The sequence below is a fragment of the Eretmochelys imbricata genome, chromosome 1 (genome assembly GCF_965152235.1).
Source record: "Eretmochelys imbricata isolate rEreImb1 chromosome 1, rEreImb1.hap1, whole genome shotgun sequence".
Lineage (NCBI taxonomy): Eukaryota > Metazoa > Chordata > Testudines > Cheloniidae > Eretmochelys > Eretmochelys imbricata.
The window spans coordinates 334,535,431-334,556,212 of NC_135572.1; the positions used below are offsets into that span (position 1 = coordinate 334,535,431).

Below are 20,782 nucleotides of genomic sequence, written 5' to 3' on the forward strand. Positions count from 1 at the left end.
GGCCAGAAGTTTGCACACAAAACTTTGCATTCAATTAATAGAAGTACGTAATTAATAATAAAAATAATAATTATAATTTTAAAATATCATGACTCTCCTATGACACTTTTCATAGGAGGTAAGTATCATTATTCTCACTTTACAGACAAGAAAACTGAGGCAGAGAAAGGCAACGTGACTTGTTGTCAGTGATTGGGCTGCTGACGGGTACCTACTACTGTCTGGACATTTAAAAATCCTTAGAGTGCCCAACTATCTAAGCAGGAGTCTGTAAAACACAAAATTGAGTCAAATAGCCTGACTGTGTTTGAAGGGATAGGGCTCCTGGGCCTGGCTCCCACTCTCCTTGTCCCTTTACTATGGTCCCAGATACCCTAGCTCCGAAAGGGTATGTGATGGGGTGTACAGACCCCACGCTGGGCCTGAAGGGGTTAAAGGACAGTACTGGGCCCAGACAGCCCCAACCCTCAGAGCATGTGCCAACTGGCAAAAGGGTTGAAAAGGGAGCAACCCAGCTCAGAATGGGGAAGGCCGGGGAGGAGGACAAACCTTCCCTGAAGGCTCTGGACAAGGGTACTGGAGAAGCCTTCCCAAGGGAGGAAGATTGCATGTTGAGCCCAGTGGGGTTGACAGTTTGGTTGCTTTTTCTTTTTGCCTTCATATTGGACTGGAGGCTGGTGGAGAAAGGCATATGGTAGGAAGTGACCCATGGAGTGGAACTCAGAAGGCACCTTTGGGAACCAGATACTGTTGACCCTTCTGGGGCCCTAGGTCAGATCCTGGTGGAGTGGGGGTGCCCAGGCTCCCCTACCAAGTGCTCCTACTACAGGAGGGCCATAAGTCTCCTGCCCACTTCACTGCACCCCTAATTGAGAGAGAAACTGGACTGCAAACCCTACCCACAGGAAGCTGGTGCTAAAGATGCTAACCAGTAGGCCACCTGATCCACTACGGTCTCCATTACAGGGTAGAGGGTAATGGTACCAACAGCCTAACGGCTCGCCTTGGGACTTGACAAACCTATCCTACCTGGCTGGTACACCAGAATCAGTTGTCTCCTTGTAGACACGGGGGGATTGGTGAATGGCCTTCCTGAAAGCAATTCCCCTGAATGCTTCCAGGAGTCTCTCCTGGGGGCTGCAGAGCCACCATCTGCTCTCTCCCAGAGTTGCTCAACTGTCTGGAATGTCCTGCTTTTAAGCTTTTATTCCACCTCTGACATGACTGACAGGGCTGGAGGGGCAAAGCCAGCCTTGCCCACAGCAGCTCTTTAACCCTTTCAGCACTGGTGTGGGGTTTATACATCCAATCACACGTGCCCACAAGTCATACAGTAGGCCTACTATTGCACACACATTTACAGCCATTGTTGATCAGCTACTGTGTGCACAACGGACCATTCAGACACCACTAACATAAAAATAGCTTACTATTACTACTATAATTTGTACTGCAGTAGAGACTGGAGGTCACAATCAGGATCAAGGACCCACTGTGTTGGGCTCAGTCCACACATACAATGAATGATAGTTCCTGCCCCAAAGAGCTTAGAGTCTAGACAGGGAGAGCGTTCAACCGGGGGTGGGCAGAACAGAATGGAAGGGGATGGAAAGGCAGAAGATGAGGGTGACGGTTATGGGAATGTTAGGATTCATGTAGTCCCACACAAGTGCACAGTTTGGAGTCTTCAACGGGTTGGGGCTTTTTAATAAGATAAGTGGACAAGAGATTAGTAAAGTATTAATAGGCCATTTGCTTAGTCACTATAATTAGGCAGTTTATCAGGGTACCACAGTAGATGTGCACATACCACACTTCCCTTTCTCTGGACTTTAATCACTCAGACTATGTCTACGCTACAAGCAAGGATGTGAGTCTCCTGCTCACATACTCGGGCTCACATTACCGGTCATCGAGCTAGCGCGAGTGTAACTAGAAGTGTAGCACCGGTAGTACCAGCGGAGGCATGGCTGAGCCACGCCAAGTACAAACCTGGCTGAAAACCGTGTAGGTGTGTACAAGGCAGGGGTCAGCCATGCCTCTGCTGCTGCTATCCATGCTACCACAGCAACATTGCTATTTACACTCACACTAGCTCAATGAGAGTACGTGTACATGAGCAGGGGAATCACACACTACTTGTAATGTAGACAGAGCCACAAAGGACAACTGGCTCCTGATTTCCATTTTTCTGGGAACTGACTCACACCATACTATTCTAGCTACAGACTCATATTACATTGTACCATCTAAAGAGTGATATTGTACTCAATTTTACAGTCTGGGCTCCCTCTGTAATTTGCTGCAGAGTGCAGTTCCTGCCGTAGATCTTGTTATACAATACCTGGCTATGCATTTTACAGCATGTAACGATCTGGCGTACTGGCTGCAGACTAATCAAATCATTTTACTGACACTATACTTTTATTGTAATCTACAGTGCTACGGTATCTATTAACTCCCACCATATTCTATGTCATTATATCCTAATTTGGCTATACACTGGCAATGTCTTATATACCAAATTAACTTGCATCCTTCTTTAAAGAGAGTGCACTGTGTATAAAATTGACTGTGCAATGATAGCTTTACATTTGTATCATAAAGATGAATTTTCTCTCATCATACTGTATTAACCATAGAGTGATGCTTTAATTCCTCTGGTTATACAGTAGGTTAGTACATTTGAATTGTGTAGTGAGTTGTGGATAGAATGAAATACAATATGGGAATTAATAGTGGCTACAATATTGTATAGTACAAACACCAATGCTTTTTTATAACTTTTCAGAGACATGACTTTATAAGGCTATGTCTTTATTTTAATCCCAGACAAAAACTATGTTAAGAGGGAGCTAAATTTGGAAGTACATATTAGTAATTAAGAATAAAATACATTACAGGGATGGTGTAATTACCCCCTAATTAAGCATTATAAATCCAGGAAACTGATAAATTTAAATTAGGGCACAACTCTTAACTCTGCCCTGTCATCAACTCTTCAAACTTCCCATATACAGTAACTCCTCGCTTAACGTTGTAGTTATGTTCCTGAAAAATGCAACTTTAAGCAAAACGATGTTAAGCGAATCCAAATTTCCCCATAAGAATTAATGTAAATAGGGACGGTTAAGTTTCAGCGAAATTTTTTTCACCAGACAAAAGACTATTTTTTATTTTATATATACATACATATATATATACATACACACAGAGTATAAGTTTTAAACAAACAATTTAATACCGGTACACAGCAATGATGATTGTGAAGCTTGGTTGAGGGGTGAAGTCAGACGATGGGATATTTCCCAGGGAATGTCTTACTGCTAAATGATGAACTAGAATTCAGCTGAGCCCTCAAGGGTTAACTCGTTGTTAATGTAGCCTCACGCTCTACAAGGCAGCACGAATGGAGGGAGGGGAAACAGCATGGCAAACAGAGACAAAGACACACCTGTGTGTGAGAGAGAGATACACATTGCTCCTTTAAGTACCTGACCCCATTTAAGTACACTGCCTTTTTAAGTTAATCAGCAAGCTGAGATGGCAGCTGCTGCCAGGAAGCTCCCGCTGTCCTGAGCCCTGTCGTGTGTCCACCCTGCTCTGTGGAAGATGGAGTAAGCGGGGTGCAGGAGCAGGGGGGAGTGGGACACCCTGACATTAGCCCCCTGTGGCAGGGCAGAAGTAAGGCCCTGCCAAAATGCTGGCTACAGCCTGCTCTCTGGCCAGGAGTAGAGACTGAGGTATTCAGCAGGGAGCCCAGCTGCAAGCCCTAATGAGGGCTGGCTCAGAGAACATGCTGAGCTAAGTACTGACAGCTGGGCTGAGGCATAAGAGAGCTATAAAAGCCCTGGGCAAACCTCAATTAGGAGGCTAGCCTGGGAGGAGACAGGAGGGGTGGTATTGCTGTCTCCTTACCAAAGAAGGAAGCCTCAAAAGCAAGGAGACCCTGGGCACGGTCTGTGGGGCACCAGCTGTTGGGGGATCTGGGAACTGCATGAACACTGTTAATAAAGACACTTGGGTGATCCAGCAAAAGAAGGCGTGGAAGATTCTTTATTATACCAGCCTAAACAGAGGGCACAGGCTCAAGAGGGAGAAAGCCTGCGGGGAACCCTGTGACACCCCCTTCTTTCCCCCCAGGAGGTTCTGGAGAGCAGCCCCAAGGCAGGGGGCAGGAGCAGCACAGTAGGGACAGCTGAACTGCCAGCAATTGATAGCCTGCTAGGTGGCTGCTGCACAGGGAACTTAGGGGAACGGGGAGCTGATGGGGGGCTGCCGGTTCACCCTGGTTCCAAGCCCCCACCAGCTAGCTGCAATGGGCTGCTCTTCCTTCAAGCAGTGGACAAAGCAGGAGGCTGTCAAACGACGTTATAAGGGAGCATTGCACAATTTTAAATGAGCATGTTTACTAACTGATCAGCAACGTAATAATGAAACAACGTTAACCAGGATGTCTTTAAGTGAGGAGTTACAGTAGTTAAAACTCACTGAAATCATAGAATCATAGATTAGGGTTGGAAGTGACCTCAGGAGGACCAACACCAACTAAATCATCCCAGCCAGGACTTTGTCAAGCCTGACCTTAAAAACCTCTAAGGAAGGAGATTCTACCACCTCCCTAGGTAACCCATTCCAGTGCTTCACCACCCTCCTAGTGAAACAGTGTTTCCTAATATCCAATCTAGACCTCCCCCACTGCAACTTGAGACCATTGCTCCTTGTTCTGTCATCTGCCACCACTGAGAACAGCCTAGCTCCATCCGCTTTGGAATGCTCCATTCAGGTAGTTGAAGGCTGCTATCAAATCCCCCCTCACTCCTCTCTTCTGCAGACTGAACAAGCCCAATTCCTTCCCTCAGCCTCTCGTCATAAGTCACGTGCCCCAGCCCCCTGATCATTTTCGTTGCCCTCTGCTGGGCTCTCTTTAATTTGTCCACATCCTTTCTGCAGTGGGGGGCCCAAAACTGGACGCAATACTCCAGATGTGGCCTCACTAGTGCTAAATAGAGGGGAATAATCACTTCCCTCGATCTGCTGACAATGCTCCTACTAATGCAGCCCAACATGCTGTTAGCTTTCTTGGCAACAAGGGCACACTGCTGATTCATATCCAGCTTCTCATCCACTGTAATCCCCAGGTCCTTAGCCAGTCAGTCCCCAGCCTGTAGCGGTGCATGGGATTCTTCCTTCCTAAGTGCAGGACTCTTCACTTGTCCTTGTTGAACCTCATCAGATTTATTTTGGCCCTATCCCTACCCTCCAGCATATCTACCTCTCCCCCAGCTTAGTGTCATCTGCGAACTTGCTGAGGGTGCAATCCATCCCATCATCCAGATCATTAATAAAGATGTCGAACAAAACCGGCCCCAGGACCGACCCCTGCGGCACTCCACTTGATATTGGCGGCCAACTAGACACCGAGCCATTGATTGCTACTTGTTGAACCCAACAATCTAGCCAGCTTTCTATCCACCTTATTGTCCATTCATCCGATCCAGACTTTTTTAACTTGCTGGCAAGAATACCGTGGGAGACTGTATCAAAAGCTTTGCTAAAGTCAAGCTATATCACGTCCACTGCTTTTCCCATATCCACAGAGCCAGTTATCTCATCATAGAAGTCAACCAGGTTGGTCAGGCATGACTTGCCCTTGGTGAATCCATGTTGACTGTTCCTGATCACCTTCCTCTCCTCCAAGTGCTTCAAAATGATTTACTTGAGGACCTGCTCCAGGATTTTTCCAGGGACTGAGGTGAGGCTGACCGGTCTGTAGTTCCCCGGGTTCTCCTTCTTCCCTTTTTAAAAGATGGGCACTATATTTGCCTTTTTCCAATCATCCGGGACCTCCCCTGATCACCACGAGTTTTCAAAGATAATGGCCAATGACTCTGCAATCACAACAGCCAATTCCTTGTTATACGGTTGAATCTGACTATTTTATATACCAGGGGTGACATCCTAGAACCACTGAAATCAATGGGAGTATTGACATTTACTTCAATGCGGCCAGGAATTCCCCCAGATACCTAGATCACCAGAGCTACCTCTGAGGGTTTTAAATATTCATTGTCCAGGTTCACATATGTTCGTTGTATGCACTAGATTGTAAAGACTTTTTAGGAGTCTAGAATATACTTAATTTGTAATTCAGTAAGTACTTTTTTTCATGCTAACACATATTACACATGGTTCTTTGATCCATTAAATTCCCTTGCTGACAAAAGATCCCTCTTCTCTCACACAAACACCCAGGGAATAAGATATTTCAGAGATAAGGAGGGGGAAAGAAATAATAAAAAATATAGACATAGAACTTGCTGCTGCAGTCCTTCCTCATGCAAGCCTTCTATTTTGCCTGAGTGAGGAGCGCAGGGTCAGGCTCACACCTTCTGCATTAGAGATGTGCAATACAAACCTACTTACACACAAAATAGAGGCCAGTGGTAAATTGAATGTCAACAAGTTAGAAGGATTTTAGTTGCATCTTTACCCTGATCTTTGTAAAATAGTTTCCATAGCAGCCTGACATCACAAAATAATTATGCTATGTCGATGACAAGGGGTACCATCCCAAAGTAACATGCTTAGCAATACTACACCAAATATTTTGTAGAATTTGAAGTTTGTAAACAATCTTTTTTTGAAGCCCTGATTTTTTAAAACAGGTTTAGAGATTAATGTTATTATTCCCTTTAGTCCTATACAATCAAACAGTAGATTTCTCTCTTATAAAGATTAATCTCTCTTATAAACATCCCAGTTTACATGCATATTGTGGGTACAAAAAGCTGCTATAATGGATCTTAATGCAGCAGTTGTGTCCTGTGATCCCATTAGATTGTCTCCCTGGGGGCGAAGGAGAATAATGGCTCTTTTTTGGTCAGAGTACAAGACAGAAATGGAAATTAAGGTGGGGAGGAAGGGGGCAGAAAGAAAGCCCACTTGCCTGACTGACAGATGTTGGTCACTTTGTTTATTTTTAAGTGGAGAAAGTAAGCATAGTGTGGTGATGAGCACAGTAAATGAAATAGAATAGAGAAGAGCATTCATCTAGACTTGCAATTCCTCACAAATGGATTCTGAAATTAAAGCTGATGCAACCACCAGGCCATCTGCCTGACAACTGGTGATGTGCGAGGTGGTGTGCGAGCTGATGTGCGAGCTGATGTATATTTCTGTTCTGCTGAGAGGTACTGGCGACTGCTTGGACCACAAACTTCTTTGAGATTGGGTCTGAACGCACCCTTCAATTAACTTTGCTGTCAGGTTGAGTTAACAAAAAGCCCTCCCACCCCCCAAGACAAAAGACAGTGCAATCTCCTGTGCAGGTTTACAACCAAGAGGGTTTGCTGAGTAGTGGGTGGGGGGAAATGGGGAAGTGCACGTATATGCACCAAGCAGCAACCTGTAAGCACAGTGTGATCCTGGAACAAGCTACAGAGAAAGAGTTTTGGGGTCTGTTGGCTAAAGAGGCTTGGGGCTGTAAGCTAAAAAATGCTCCTTTTGTTCCTGGTTCCTCCTGTGTTCCTTGTAAACAAACAAAACTGCATTAAAGAAAATAGATAAATAAACAAAGACTCCATCAATTTCTACTTCCAGCTGGAACATCCCCGAATCCCAAATTCTGACTAGCTGCTCAGGTCAAAAAGGAGCACCATTTTCTTCAAAAAGATGCAAACCATCTCACACATCTTAAATTCAAACATGCATGGCTGGCAAGCCAATAGGGCTTTGAATTTGATACGAGGAAGAGGAATTCAAGAAGGCAAGGCATGACATTTTAAAGCAAAGATAGTCACTAAGGGCTATTTTGTAAAGAGTTCAGTTCCCATTTAGACACCTAAACTGGGAGCTGAGCGCTTGTGAAAATCTGGTCCTATGTGAAGGATGCTCTCTACTGTAGCACTGCTATGCTGATGGATGCCACTTCCTAGAAAAGATGGCTTTAGCCAGAAAGAAGTCTGTTTGCCAAAGATGCAATCTGCTGATAAATCTGGTTGTTCACAAGACTACAGGCATCCAATCCTTCTTTAAAGTTGCCCAAGTTACAGGTTCCCTGGCCACAGTTTATTCAAAACTAACAAGGAATTGCCAAGCAAGCCCATTCAACATGAATCAACAGATTGTCAATGAAAAGACTTGTTTAGCTTTCTCTTGCAATCTGAACCCTCCACCCCGTACAGGGAAAGAAATATCTGCAGCAAACCTTAGATATCTAATTTGAGAAACGATATTATTGTGGTATCATGCTTATACTTGCAGTTAAGTGTCATTCTTTTACTAATTGGTGATATAATTTTACCGAGTAATCTGAAAGAGAAATATTAAGAAGAAGGAGCCAAGTAGTAATTAACTTTCTTTCGAGGAGAAAAAGCAGTAAGAATGATAAATTCTTATTTTGCTGAAAGACAGAGACCATAATTTCTCTCTCAGGGAATTAATCTAAGAATCTTAAATTAACTCTTTGGGAAGCTACACTTTAAGCTTTCCTAGTGAAGATCCACTGCCATGTTGGGGAACATAATACTCTAAGATTTAGTAGCTGAGTTTAAGTAGATGAATTCCTGGGGGAAATCTTATCCTGAAACACATTGTCCTAATCAGTTAGTAAGATTCATTTCTGTTTTTGACAACCATGGCCCATATTTTCTTATCTCTGTATGCCAAAAAGCGTAACAACTTTCTACAAAATTGGTGGATACGTTCTGCACACAGACCCAAACCTCCTAGCACAGGTCTCAAGTGCACCTTATTTTTAGGGACATTGCTCATTTTAGTCCCAAAGCTACCTATAGTCCACAAAAGTTTGGCCTCCCCTTACTTATATAATTGAAAATCAAATCACAAAGTGACTCATTATATTGAGATTAGAGAGTCATTTAAACTAAAGGAATGAATACCATATGATTTTAAGTTTCCTGCACAGTCAATGTTTTGTGCCCCTCATTTTGGGTCTTTGCCACACTGCGTCCCAGCTCTGGTCCTTGGCAGGCTGAGAAGTATTCCTCTTTCTCAGTATGTGCGTAGCCACAGAATGAGCAGGGAATACTGCCTGGGAACCTACTGGTCTCCAGGAATCTACCAGATGCACATGGTCACGCATGCAGAGACCTTGTGCCATCATACTATTATCTGAGCCCTTCCAATATAACTGTTGCCAGGGCTTCTCTTGCCTACTCACTTTCAGGAGGTAAAGAACCAGGAGGATGTTCCATGATGCAGAGGGATATCAGGATGCAATAACTTTTTGCATATTCCCCATATGGATGTTGTTGTTGGGAGGAATAATAATAATATGCATCTGCTGGCACATCCCCTCCCCACCCCATATCCCTCACCCTGAGGGATCTGTTCATATTTTGGTTATATTTTTTGAAACATTAATAACTCCTCATGTCAAGAAAGTATTATTGAACTGAAATTAAGATCACTTCCAAATGCAGACTGAGGGCACACTCTTATGAGCCAAATTCTGCTCACGTTACTTACATGAGACTACTTGTCTCATTCAATAGGCTATTCCTGCAAATAAGGCAAATAGATTTTGGCCCTATGCCAACAAAAACAAGGTTTCACTAGTGGTATTTTCTAAATATCATAACTCAGCACATTTTAATTTGACCTTGTAAGGTCTATGTCTATCTTACTCACACATATTTATAGCATCTAAAACATAACCAGAAAAAGGAGGAGGATGAAATATGACATCTCATCAATTATTTATCATAATTTATCATAAACCATATATCCTTCAGCCCTTTCTTTCTGATATAGTCTCAGTTATTGGATTGAATTATCTTTTCTGAAATAGCACATGATATGCTAGTGTCAAAGAGACTCTCGACAGAGGCTATTGGCTATTTTTTATACTAAATGAAATTCAGAAATTTACATCTGGCTTCTCATAGAGAAAATCAAGCATCCCTTTCCCATGTTTTATATGACCTTCTCATTCTAAGGGCAACTTGCTTCAAGTCTTCTGCGTCTCTCAATCTGCCAGCCATGAAGATGGATAATATCTTTCTTAGAATAGACAGATCTTGGAGTACATTACAGTCTCCTACTTAAGGATTCCAGCTATAATTTTCTTTCCTAGTAATTGGGATTTGCACACTGTTCCACACAATGATGCATATTCTAGCTATCCGCTCTGTCATGCTGCCACTGCATTTTTTTAACAATGCCACTTGTAACTGATGTTATCAAATTCTGCAGACTTTTCCACCTTTAGATTTCTTCATGTCTTTCTTTTTCCAGTTCACCATTTCTGAGCGAACACATGTTTTTAGTTTTATTTCTTTGTGATGTTTCACTACTGTGACCTTGTCATTCTTCAAAGCTGGATCCTGTTGGTTTTCAAATACTGAGCCCAGACTGTCTGATCATGCTACAAATTTTTGGTCCTGATATGTCTGGTGTTTTTATCTTTGTAGGATCAAAGTTAGGCTGTTTATACCACAGTACATTACACTTCTAAAAAGGTATAGATGTCTCCATGCTTGAACTCACCTGACCTTATTTCATAAAATATACTCTACTGTATCTAGTTGTACCATGCTGCTCCTCATCCTTGTTTCATTTTCTTATATAGAAACTTTCTTCATTAAATCTTCTGTGTGGGATTTTCAAAAATACTTGGCAATGACCTAACTCTGCTCCCAACAAAGTCAATAGTACACCTCCCACAGATTTGGGAGATAGGCCAATGCTGAGTGCTTTTGAAACCCTACCACTCATGCACAAGTACCTGGTCCGCCAATGTTCCATGCTTGATGCTCTCCTTTCTTCATGCCCTCTCTTGGGTTTCTTTTTGCCTCTCATATACGGATTTTTTTTCCAAGTAAATGGAATTCTTCCTCATGTTGACTGGACAACTTCATGCACTATCGTATTTTGCCCCACTGATCCACTCTCTCAATGATTCCCAGCTGACGGATCACAACCCCCTTGGAAAGGAGTACTTGTGGCACCTTAAAGACTAACCAATTTATTTGAGCATAAGCTTTCGTGAGCTACAGCTCACTTCATCGGATGCATAAAGTGGAAAATACAGTGAGGAGATTTATATACACATAGACCATGCAAAAATGGATGTTTACCATATACATTGTAGGAGAGTGATCACTTAAGATGAGCTATTACCAGCAGGAGAGTGGGGTGGGGGGAGAGAAAACCTTTTGAAGTGATAATCAAGGTGGGCCATTTCCAGCACATTTCTAGGAGTTAACTGAGGAACAGTGGGGGGTGGGGGGAGGAATGAACAAGGGGAAATAGTTTTACTTTGTATAATGACTCAACCACTTCCAGTCTCTATTCAAGCCTAAGTTAATTGTATCCAATTTGCAAATTAATTCCAATTCAGCAGTCTCTCGTTGGAGTCCGTTTTCGAAGTTTTTTTGTTGAAGAATAGTCACTTTTAGATCAGAAATCGAGTGACCAGAGAGATTGAAGTGTTCTCCGACTGGTTTATGAATGTTATAATTCTTGACATCTGATTTGTGTCCATTTATTCTTTTACGTAGAGAAATTGGCCACTAAAGCAGCCTAAAATTTCCAGTAGCCCCTTCAGTTCTTGCACTGTCCCCTCAACTGAAGATAATCGGTGGCTGTAGCAGCCCCGCCCTCACTTCTCTTATGGGCGAGCTCCTAATTTTCCCTATATGCAAGGACCCCACGCAATGCACAACCTCACTCTTCTTTGTGCAGGGATTTGGTATCCTGCCCCCACAATACACTGAGTCTGCATTGGTTTGGCTGCAGTCAGGGCCCTCTCTGCTTTTTATCAGAATTGTTTCCTAACAGATCCACAGCCCACTTTTCCCAACAGGAACTAAAAAGCTCAGTCAGCTCAATCTGGTGAGGAAGTATTTAATTTAACTAGAGTTGGTATCGCTGTTGAAACTATGTAAATCCTTATGGATGTTCTGGGCCTGACTTTCTACCGTCTTAGGTCTTGTGTACTCACTGCATTTATACAGAGGGGGTGAAAAGTGAGTGCAAAATGCTAAAAAAGGTGTGAGTGAAGAATTCTCCTTTGTACCATTATACAGCTATTTAGTTATAGATTTTAAGTCCAAAAGGAATCATTATCATCAACTAGTCTGGCCTCCTGCATAGCAAAGGCCATAGAATTTCACCAAGCGTTTCCTGCATCAACCCCATAACCTCTGGATAAGCTACAGCATATGTTTTAGAAAGAAACATCCAATCTTGGTTTAAAAAGACTTCAGACAACAGAGAATCCACCAACCCCCTAGATAAGGTGTTCTAATGGTTTATTACCCTCACTGTTAAAAACGTGCACTTTATTTCTAGTCCACATTTTTCTACCTTCAGCTTCCATCCACTGGTTCTTGTTATGTCTTTGCTAGATTAAAAAGCCCTCTACTACCAGAAATCTCTTCCCCATGTCAATACTTGTAGACTGCAATCAAGTCACCTCTTAACCGTCTTTTGGAAACACTAAACAGATTCAGCTTCTTAGGCTCTCATTGGAAGTCTATTCCAGACCTCAGATCATTCTTGTAGCCCTTTTATGAATCATTTCTAATTGTCAATATCCTTTTCAAAGCATAGATACTAGAACTGGACACATTATGTCAGCAGTGGTCTCACTTATGCTGTACAGAGTGGTAATATCACCTCCTTACTTTTACTTGATACTTGCTGGTTCATACATCAAAAGAATCACATCAACTCTCTTACCTACAGCATCACACTGAGGGCATGTTCAGTTTGTTATCCACCATGATCCTAATTCCCCTTCTGAATCACTGCTTTCCATAATACAATCTCCCATCTATAAATCCCATCCTTCATTCTTTATTCCTAGAGGTAGGAACTTGCATTTGACTGTATTAAAACACATGTTGTTCAAGCATGCCCAGTTTACCATATGATTTATATCACTCTGTAAAACTGACCTTTCCTTATGTAACCCTTCTGCCTGCCAGAGTTGGCAGCAACAAGGGCCGGCTTCAGTATCTAGGGGTTCCATTCCAATAACACAATGCAAAACCGGCTCGAGCGCCCACCCAGTGACCTGGGACAAATATATACCATCCCCACTGGGCGCCTCCAAGAGGCAATACTTCCCCTCTTGCAAACACATAGTCTGAGTGTAGCAAAAAAGCCTTTTAATAACAGAGAGAAACAATGTGGCATTATGTTGGGGAAACACCACCAACAGGATTCATAACACAACCCATGAGCAAAAAACCCACCCCAAGCAAATTGGGGCATGTCCTTTCCCTTTGGTTCTTGAGTCCAGCAACCCAAAATCACCCAAAGTCCCAAAAGTCCAACAACCCAAAAGTCTCTGTCCCTGGTCAGGGCAGCCCCAGAGTTCAAAAGTTTATCTGCAGAGTTTTACCTCCCAACCTGGGTGGAGATTTGGGGGGGCGTGTTTAAGGGGCACCTTATGTGGTCCAGAGCTGATGGCCCTACCTCTTCATGGGGCTCCACTCTGCCAGCCACCCCATGAGCTGCTCTAGGCATCCAACAAACTGCTCTGCTCCACCAGCCACTCCGCTCGCCGTCCCGCAAACTGCTCTGCTCGCCGTCCCGCAAACTGCTCCGCTCCACCAGCCGCTCGCCGTCCCACAAACTGCTCCGCTCCACCAGCCGCTCGCCGTCCCACAAACTGCTCCACCATATATCTTCAGGCTCCCCCACAACACTCAGTGATTTCAGCTCTTAGTAAGTTTAGCTCTTTTGTGATTTCAGCTTGTAGTAGGGGAGCCTCAGCGCTGGTGCACCATTAGCCCAAAGTGAATTCAGCTCAGCAGCCTGAAACTAGACTCCTAATGGAATCAAAATTAGCTCTGATATTCCACAGCGGAGAGAGGAGGACGTGCAATTAGCATGTAAGGCCCTCACCAGGGGGCCCATACCACCAAGTATTAATACCTGTCCCCAGCCTATCTCAATTCACAGAGTTTTGGAACCCATGTCCCTTGCCTAGCGAGTGCTACTTAGTTGATGGCGAGTCCCTCCATCATCACAAAAGGCCAAGTACAGTTCCACTGTCCTTGATTCCCATAATCAGGGTAATAACAATTTATTCTTCCTGCCCCAATAACAGAGACACTGGGGATCTCACAGCAGCCAAAGTGACCAGTTGGGCAGCTATGGCCTCATTCTAGGTGGGATGGGTGTGCCTATGCAAATGAGATCAGCCCCTGAAGTTCTTTTCCACAACTTGCCACACCTCACCACCAGATGTCAGGGTGGTGCTCATCCTGACTCCGCTTACACTTACTATATTTACCATTCACCAATTTTTTGTGTCATCTGCAAACGTTACCAGCAATGATTTTATATTTTTTTCCCAGGTCACTGATAAAGATATTGAATAGCAGTGGGATGAGAACAGATCCCTGTGGAATACCACTAAAAACATCTCCGCTGAATGATTATTCCCCATTTACAATTATTTTTTGAGATCTAGCAGCTAGGCAGTTTTTAATCCATTTAATATGGGTTGTATTTATTTTGTATAGCGCTATTATTTTAAATCAGAATATCATGGGAGACTTGGTCAAATTCCTTAGAGAAGTCCATGCATTTTATAGTATGTCAATACAGCCATATTTATCAACCAAATCTGTGATCTCATCAACTATATCACTTTTGTTTGACAAGACCTATTTTCATAAAACCATGTTGATTGGCATTAGTTATATTTCCATCATTAAATCTTTACTGATTGCATCCTAGATCAGCCTTTCTGTAATCTTGCCAAGAATCAGCGTCAGGAGAACTCGCCCACAATTACCTGGGTCTTCCAGTCTATCCTTTTAAAATATTGGCAGAACACTGGCTTTTTTCCAATCTTCTGGCATTTACCCAGTATTATAAGATTTGTTAACTATCCCTGTCAATAACTTGGAGACCTCCATAGCCAGCTCTTTTAGTTTTCATGCAAGAATTTTATCTGGTCCTGCAGACTTAACCCAAGTGTAAATGACAACACAAGGTGCAAGACAGTGGAGAATCAGGCCCTTTAATTTTGACGCCACCCCTCTTGCCATCTTAATCAGTGCACAGAACTATGATTCTATTTAAAAGCCTGTATATTGCTATGCATTCCATACCAGCGTGGTTTAATAGATGTTTCTGCACTTTCCTTGTGTTTGTCTACTTTTTCCTTACCTGGAACTTACAATCTTACAGTGACCCAAGAAAACCAAAACAAACATAAAAAGCAACCACAAATGCCTTACAGTGAGATACTTAATGAGCTCAGTTTCTTTAGTTTGTGAAAAAGAAGACTGAGACATGACTTGATCTGTGAGGTACCTAGAACGCTTTGGATGCTTGATAAATAATAAGGAGCAAAATAACCAATTTCCACATGTGAAGGGGAAAAGTTGTACATGCACATACCTGTGCCTGCTTCTGGTCTAGGTCTATACAGATTCTAACACAGAAAATTGGTGTAGAGTCCAACATTTGTGTGCATGCAGGTGTTCAAATTGTTCAAAGTGCATGTATAAATATTTGAATATTCAGTCTTGCAGGTGCAAGAGTGGACGTCATGGACTGAAAATTGGGCCCTTATAGTTGGCTCTCAGTATATGAAATTGCCTATTGATATCCGTACACGTGTAATGACAAAAAGAGTGTGAACATGACAAAAATCATTACGGCATTTAATATATGCTTTCTACAGCTACACAATTGAGAGCCTGAAGTGTAATTTTTCTCACATTCTTCTGGCTAATCAAGCATTACATACCCAGAAAGAGAGATTAAAGTGTATGTGTTTCAGATATCACTTACCTTTTATTCAAATAAAAATTCTGTTTCCAAATAAGGGCCATATCATCTGTAAGTCTCTCCTACATGAGTTATTATAAACTATGTCCTGAAGGTTTTTTAAAACCAAAATCCTAGCCCATTCCTGCCACCCTAACTCAAGTGAAATCCCCTAGGCTGAATGAGAACTGAATGTGGTATCATCAAAAGACATCAACCTTCGTGTTTGATCCTTCATATGTAAATGCAGCACCTCTACTATTGCCAAATTTAATAAAAGCACTACATTGTGTTCTTCTATTTTAGGATGTATCAAAATAAAATATGCAACACACTTCAGTAGAAATATGCATATTTTACTACTTCAAAGGTGCTTGGTTCTTGAACTAAATAGACATATGTCTATTTAGCTAACATTTTATTTATTACTATAACATTTATTTATGAGAACCACATTGTATACTTATTATGCTGAATGACCTACACTCTTAAAATAATGAAACAACAACAAAAACAGAAAGTGACAGAACTTGTGGAAGTGCAGAACTGAAACGGAGTAATGCTGATTTTCTTTTCTAGTTATACCACTATTCCACAGGTTTCAGAGTAACAGCCGTGTTAGTCTGTATTTGCAAAAAGAAAAGGAGTACTTGTGGCACCTTAGAGACTAACCAATTTATTTGAGCATAAGCTTTCGTGAGCTACAGCTCACTTCATCGGATGCATACTGTGGAAACTGCAGAAGACATTATATACACAGAGACCATGAAACAATACCTCCTCCCACCCCACTCACCTGCTGGTAAAAGCTATTACCAGCAGGAGAGTGAGGTGGGAGGAGGTATTGTTTCATGGTCTCTGTGTATATAATGTCTTCTGCAGTTTCCACAGTATGCATCCGATGAAGTGAGCTGTAGCTCACGAAAGCTTATGCTCAAATAAATTGGTTAGTCTCTAAGCTGCCACAAGTACTCCTTTTCTTTTCACTATTCCACAGCAATTACATGCCGCCTTCTGTTATAAAATCTTAGAAGCATGCAACCTGCAAGGATCTACAATTGTGGATTTTCAGTCACATTTCTTTATCTTTGAGGCAGATTTTTGAAGCCTGATTTTAAATTGAATGATCAGATAATAGCGAGATTAAGATATAATATTTAAGCAAAGCAGCAGTGTCTGACCCTTTCGGTATCCTGTATCTTTCTAGTCCTTCTCCCCCAAAGGCTTTCACAAAGAGCTGACAATGAAAGACAACCAACCAGCGTTATAATTATAAGTTCATTTCCTTGGGATTTTCATTTTGGAATGAAAAAGATCAGATATGATTTTCAATTGAACTCAGCACTGGCTAAATTATGCTCCCATTGAAGATGATGGTTAAACTCCCATTGTTGACTTCCATGGGAGTGGTTAGGCCAACTTTGGAGCTTTGAAAATCTTGCACTTCAGATTTGCTTGAAAAATGAAACACAAGTCATCAGTGCAACCCTTGTGTGTGTGCAGCTTGGTTCGAATCCAACCAACTCTTTTTTCAAACAGCCAAATTTGTGCTGTGATTTCTAAGCATTTTTTCTCAACTGCACAGGAATAAAGTCACAGAGCCAAAAATCATTCCTGGCTTACAGTGGCTTCTGTTTGTGTAAATCGGGCCCTCTGGTCTCTGGTGTTGGAAATTATACCAGTGATCTGGAAAGTTAACTGCACTTGCCGTGTAAGGTGCATGACCAAAGCAAGTTGGGGATTCACCAGTTCAGTGCATATTCACAGCACCATCTACCAGGTAGGTTTCTGTGGAGCCCTGGCCACAGGTCAAAGCTCCACCTGTCTTGGTAGACAGCAAATCCCCAGTAGAGCACCGGGGACCTTAATGGTGCAAAGAAATGCAGCTTGCACCTCCCTGCGTCAAGGAGGATCCATAAAACTAACAGCATATTTGAAGGTATTTTATGGGAGAGAAAAAGAAGTGGCTAATATCACACAAGATTCCCAGTGCAAATATAATAGGCCAATTCCTATTCTCATTGAAGTCAGTGGCAAAGCTATCATCACTGACTTTAACTGACTTCAGGATCAGTCCCAAAGTGATAAAGGAAGCCATTGTTCTGTGCAGAAACTTAAACACTATAAACAAAACAACCAGCAAGTATACCTAGAATACATAAACAAACAGTACATAAGAAACGTGAAGAACTTGAAAATCCATTCTGAACAGACAAGGAATTCCTACCACGCAGTAACTGTAAATGGCAAATTAAATAATAGTGAACAAACAACTTGGAAGAATCAGAGCTGTGAAAATTAAATGAATTTAGCTGTATTAAGGAGACTGGAGAAGTAACTGTAATACCAATTTTGGAGACATTTCCCTGTGCCTCCAAACAGCTTATTTCTGCAAAGCAAAAATCTCAACTTCAGTGGTTTCCGCAGGAGGGCAGGTGAGATTTGTGCTTAGACATCATGCTCAGGTCCTCCCCAAAAAGAAAAGGAGGACTTGTGGCACCTTAGAGACTAACCAATTTATCTGAGCATAAGCTTTCGTGAGCTACAGCTCACTTCATTGGATGCATACTGTGGAAAGTGTAGAAGATCTTTTATACACACAAAGCATGAAAAAATACCTCCCCCCACCCCACTCTCCTGCTGGCAATAGCTTATCTAAAGTGATCACTCTCCTTACAATGTGTATGATAATCAAGTTGGGCCATTTGCAGCACAAATCCAGGTTTTCTCACCCCCCCCCCCAACACACACACAAACCCACTCTCCTGCTGATAATAGCTTATCTAAAGTGACCACTCTCCTTATAGTGTGTATGATAATCAAGGTGGGCCATTTCCAGCACAAATCCAGGGTTTAACAAGAACGTCTTGGGAGGGGGGGGGTTAGAAAAAACAAGGGGAAATAGGTTACCTTGCACTCCCAGTCTCTATTCAAGCCTAAGTTAATTGTATCCAATTTGCAAAATTGTTACAGAATTTTTTTTCTTGTGAAAATTGCTTTTATTTCCTTCTTAACTCTGGATCTCAGTCCTCTCTCCTCTACTTCCTGCTGCCAAAACCTAAGATTTTCCACAGGCTCTTCAAAGCTTTGTTATACCCTTCCCCATCCTGCTGCTCTCTCCTAACCCAAACTATAGCTTGTTTAGAAACGGAGGGAGGGAATACTAGGGATGCTCAGGGTTTCTCTCTCCGTGTTTCTCCTTCTTCCCCATGCACTTTCCTGAGGAAGGCACTACATGCCTGTGATAAGGAATTTCAGATGAAGTTTGCATACCTTTACATTGAAAATAATAACTACAATGGGATTTCTATCTTTCTGCCATGGGGATGGGGATGGGGATGGGGGGGCGGGGAAGGAAATAAATCTTGTTAAACACACACACACACAGAATCCAACGACCTCAGCTGCCCTCCAGCCTGGCAAGAATAACAAGACTTCATTCTGTGATGTTACTGAAAGGAGGAAGGTTTCCTGGTAACTACATGGAAATTCGCACTAAGGTCTAACCTTCAACAGGTTACAATACTACTGCAAATAACCTCCAGCAGTCAATCTTTTGTGTTCTATGTGGCCTCTTTATAGCATCCCCAGGTTTCCCCTACCATTTTGTTATGACCTTTGGTCTACTAGAGGACAGATTTTTGCTGGTGGTTTCACTACACTTCTTAATATGCCAGCCCTGTCCAAATGGATGTTCTGACTTGAAGGTACATGGTTTTAGTTTCTAGTTTCCTCTTTGTTTTATTTAACAATTTCTGCTCACTGGGGCAGCTTTCTAAGGCACACATCTGTTTTTATGAGGATGCGAGGGGAAGAGACAGCGGTCATATGTTACTCTAGCATACGCTTCAGTACATTACAGGCAATCACAGTGTAGACAAGGTCGGATACAGATAGGTAATCTAAATTGTTAATGCAGTTAAGCTTTTTCATGTATTAGCATGATCTCCCTACTTCTCTCCTTCCACGGAGTGACTTTAACTCCGGGCACCGTTACTGCACGGAAGTTTTGACTTGACACCCCTACACATACCCACTCACCCACCCCAGTCCCCTCTCTGCGGGGAGGATATTACCCCTGGACAATCAGTGTTCATCTTCGTCAGGGATTTGCGTTTTCCCTGCCCCTTCACTGCATGCAGGATAGTAACCCAGTCTAAACGATTGCCAGCGCATGTATGTTTCTCCAACCCCCCCCCCCCCTCCCTGCTAGGAGACTGTTGATTAACCCTTGGCGGCAGATGCTGGTGAATGGGAGTTGCATGACAACCCCCCCCCCCCCATTAACCCGTGAGAGCCGGGTGCCCGCAGCAGGCATAAGTTTATTCCCCGCGCCCGCAGTGCTGGCTGAGCCCCTGACTCACCCGAGGTGAGCTGCATCCAGGCGCAGATCTTGTAGACGGTGGCCGTGTTGCAGAAGAAGAAGAGGGTGAAGCAGACGATGCAGGCGATGATGAGCGTCATGGAGAGCCCGATGAAGAAGGAGGCGGCTTTGAAGGCTCGCGCGGGCAGGCTGGAGAAGTCCGTGAAGCTGCCCCGGCAGGTGAGCTCCCGGGAGAAGCCGTTGCCGATGCAGTAGTGGAAGAGCCCGAAGTAGCCCGCCTGCGGGGTGTCCACGCCGTCGCCGATCCAGTAGGGCTGGATGAAGCACACCACGTTGACGATGGCAAAGCAGATGGTGAAGATGGCCCAGAGCACCCCGATGGCCCGCGAGTTCCGCACGTAGTTGGTGTGGTAGAGCTTGGCCGCCTCCTGAGCCGGCAGCATCCCCGCCGCTGCCGAGGCTGCCGCCGCCGCCGCTCCGGGCATCCTCCCCGAGAGAGCCCCGCGCGGTGCACTGCCCGCCCCGGCGCTGCGACAGCCAGACCCTCCGCCCAGCGTCACACGCTTCGCGGCATCCCCCGCCGCCGCCTAGGGGGCGAGCATCCCCAGCCGGCAGGCGCTGGCCCGGGCGAGAGCCCGCCCTGCTGCCGTCGCCGGCGCTGCGGCGGCGAGTGCAAAGCCCCCGGCGCGGCGAGGC

The 20,782-nt window shown here is 43.5% G+C and overlaps 1 protein-coding gene across 1 annotated transcript in view; it reads right to left on the reverse strand.

The window, feature by feature from the left end:
- The window catches only part of LHFPL3 (LHFPL tetraspan subfamily member 3), a 313,820-nt gene extending 293,249 nt beyond the window's left edge, over window positions 1-20,571 (reverse strand). Inside the window, exon 1 of the mRNA XM_077807029.1 lies at window positions 20,127-20,571. Coding sequence (XP_077663155.1) covers window positions 20,127-20,571 — 445 coding nt within the window. The remainder of the gene's footprint in view (window positions 1-20,126) is intronic.
- Between the last annotated feature and the right edge of the window lie 211 nt (window positions 20,572-20,782).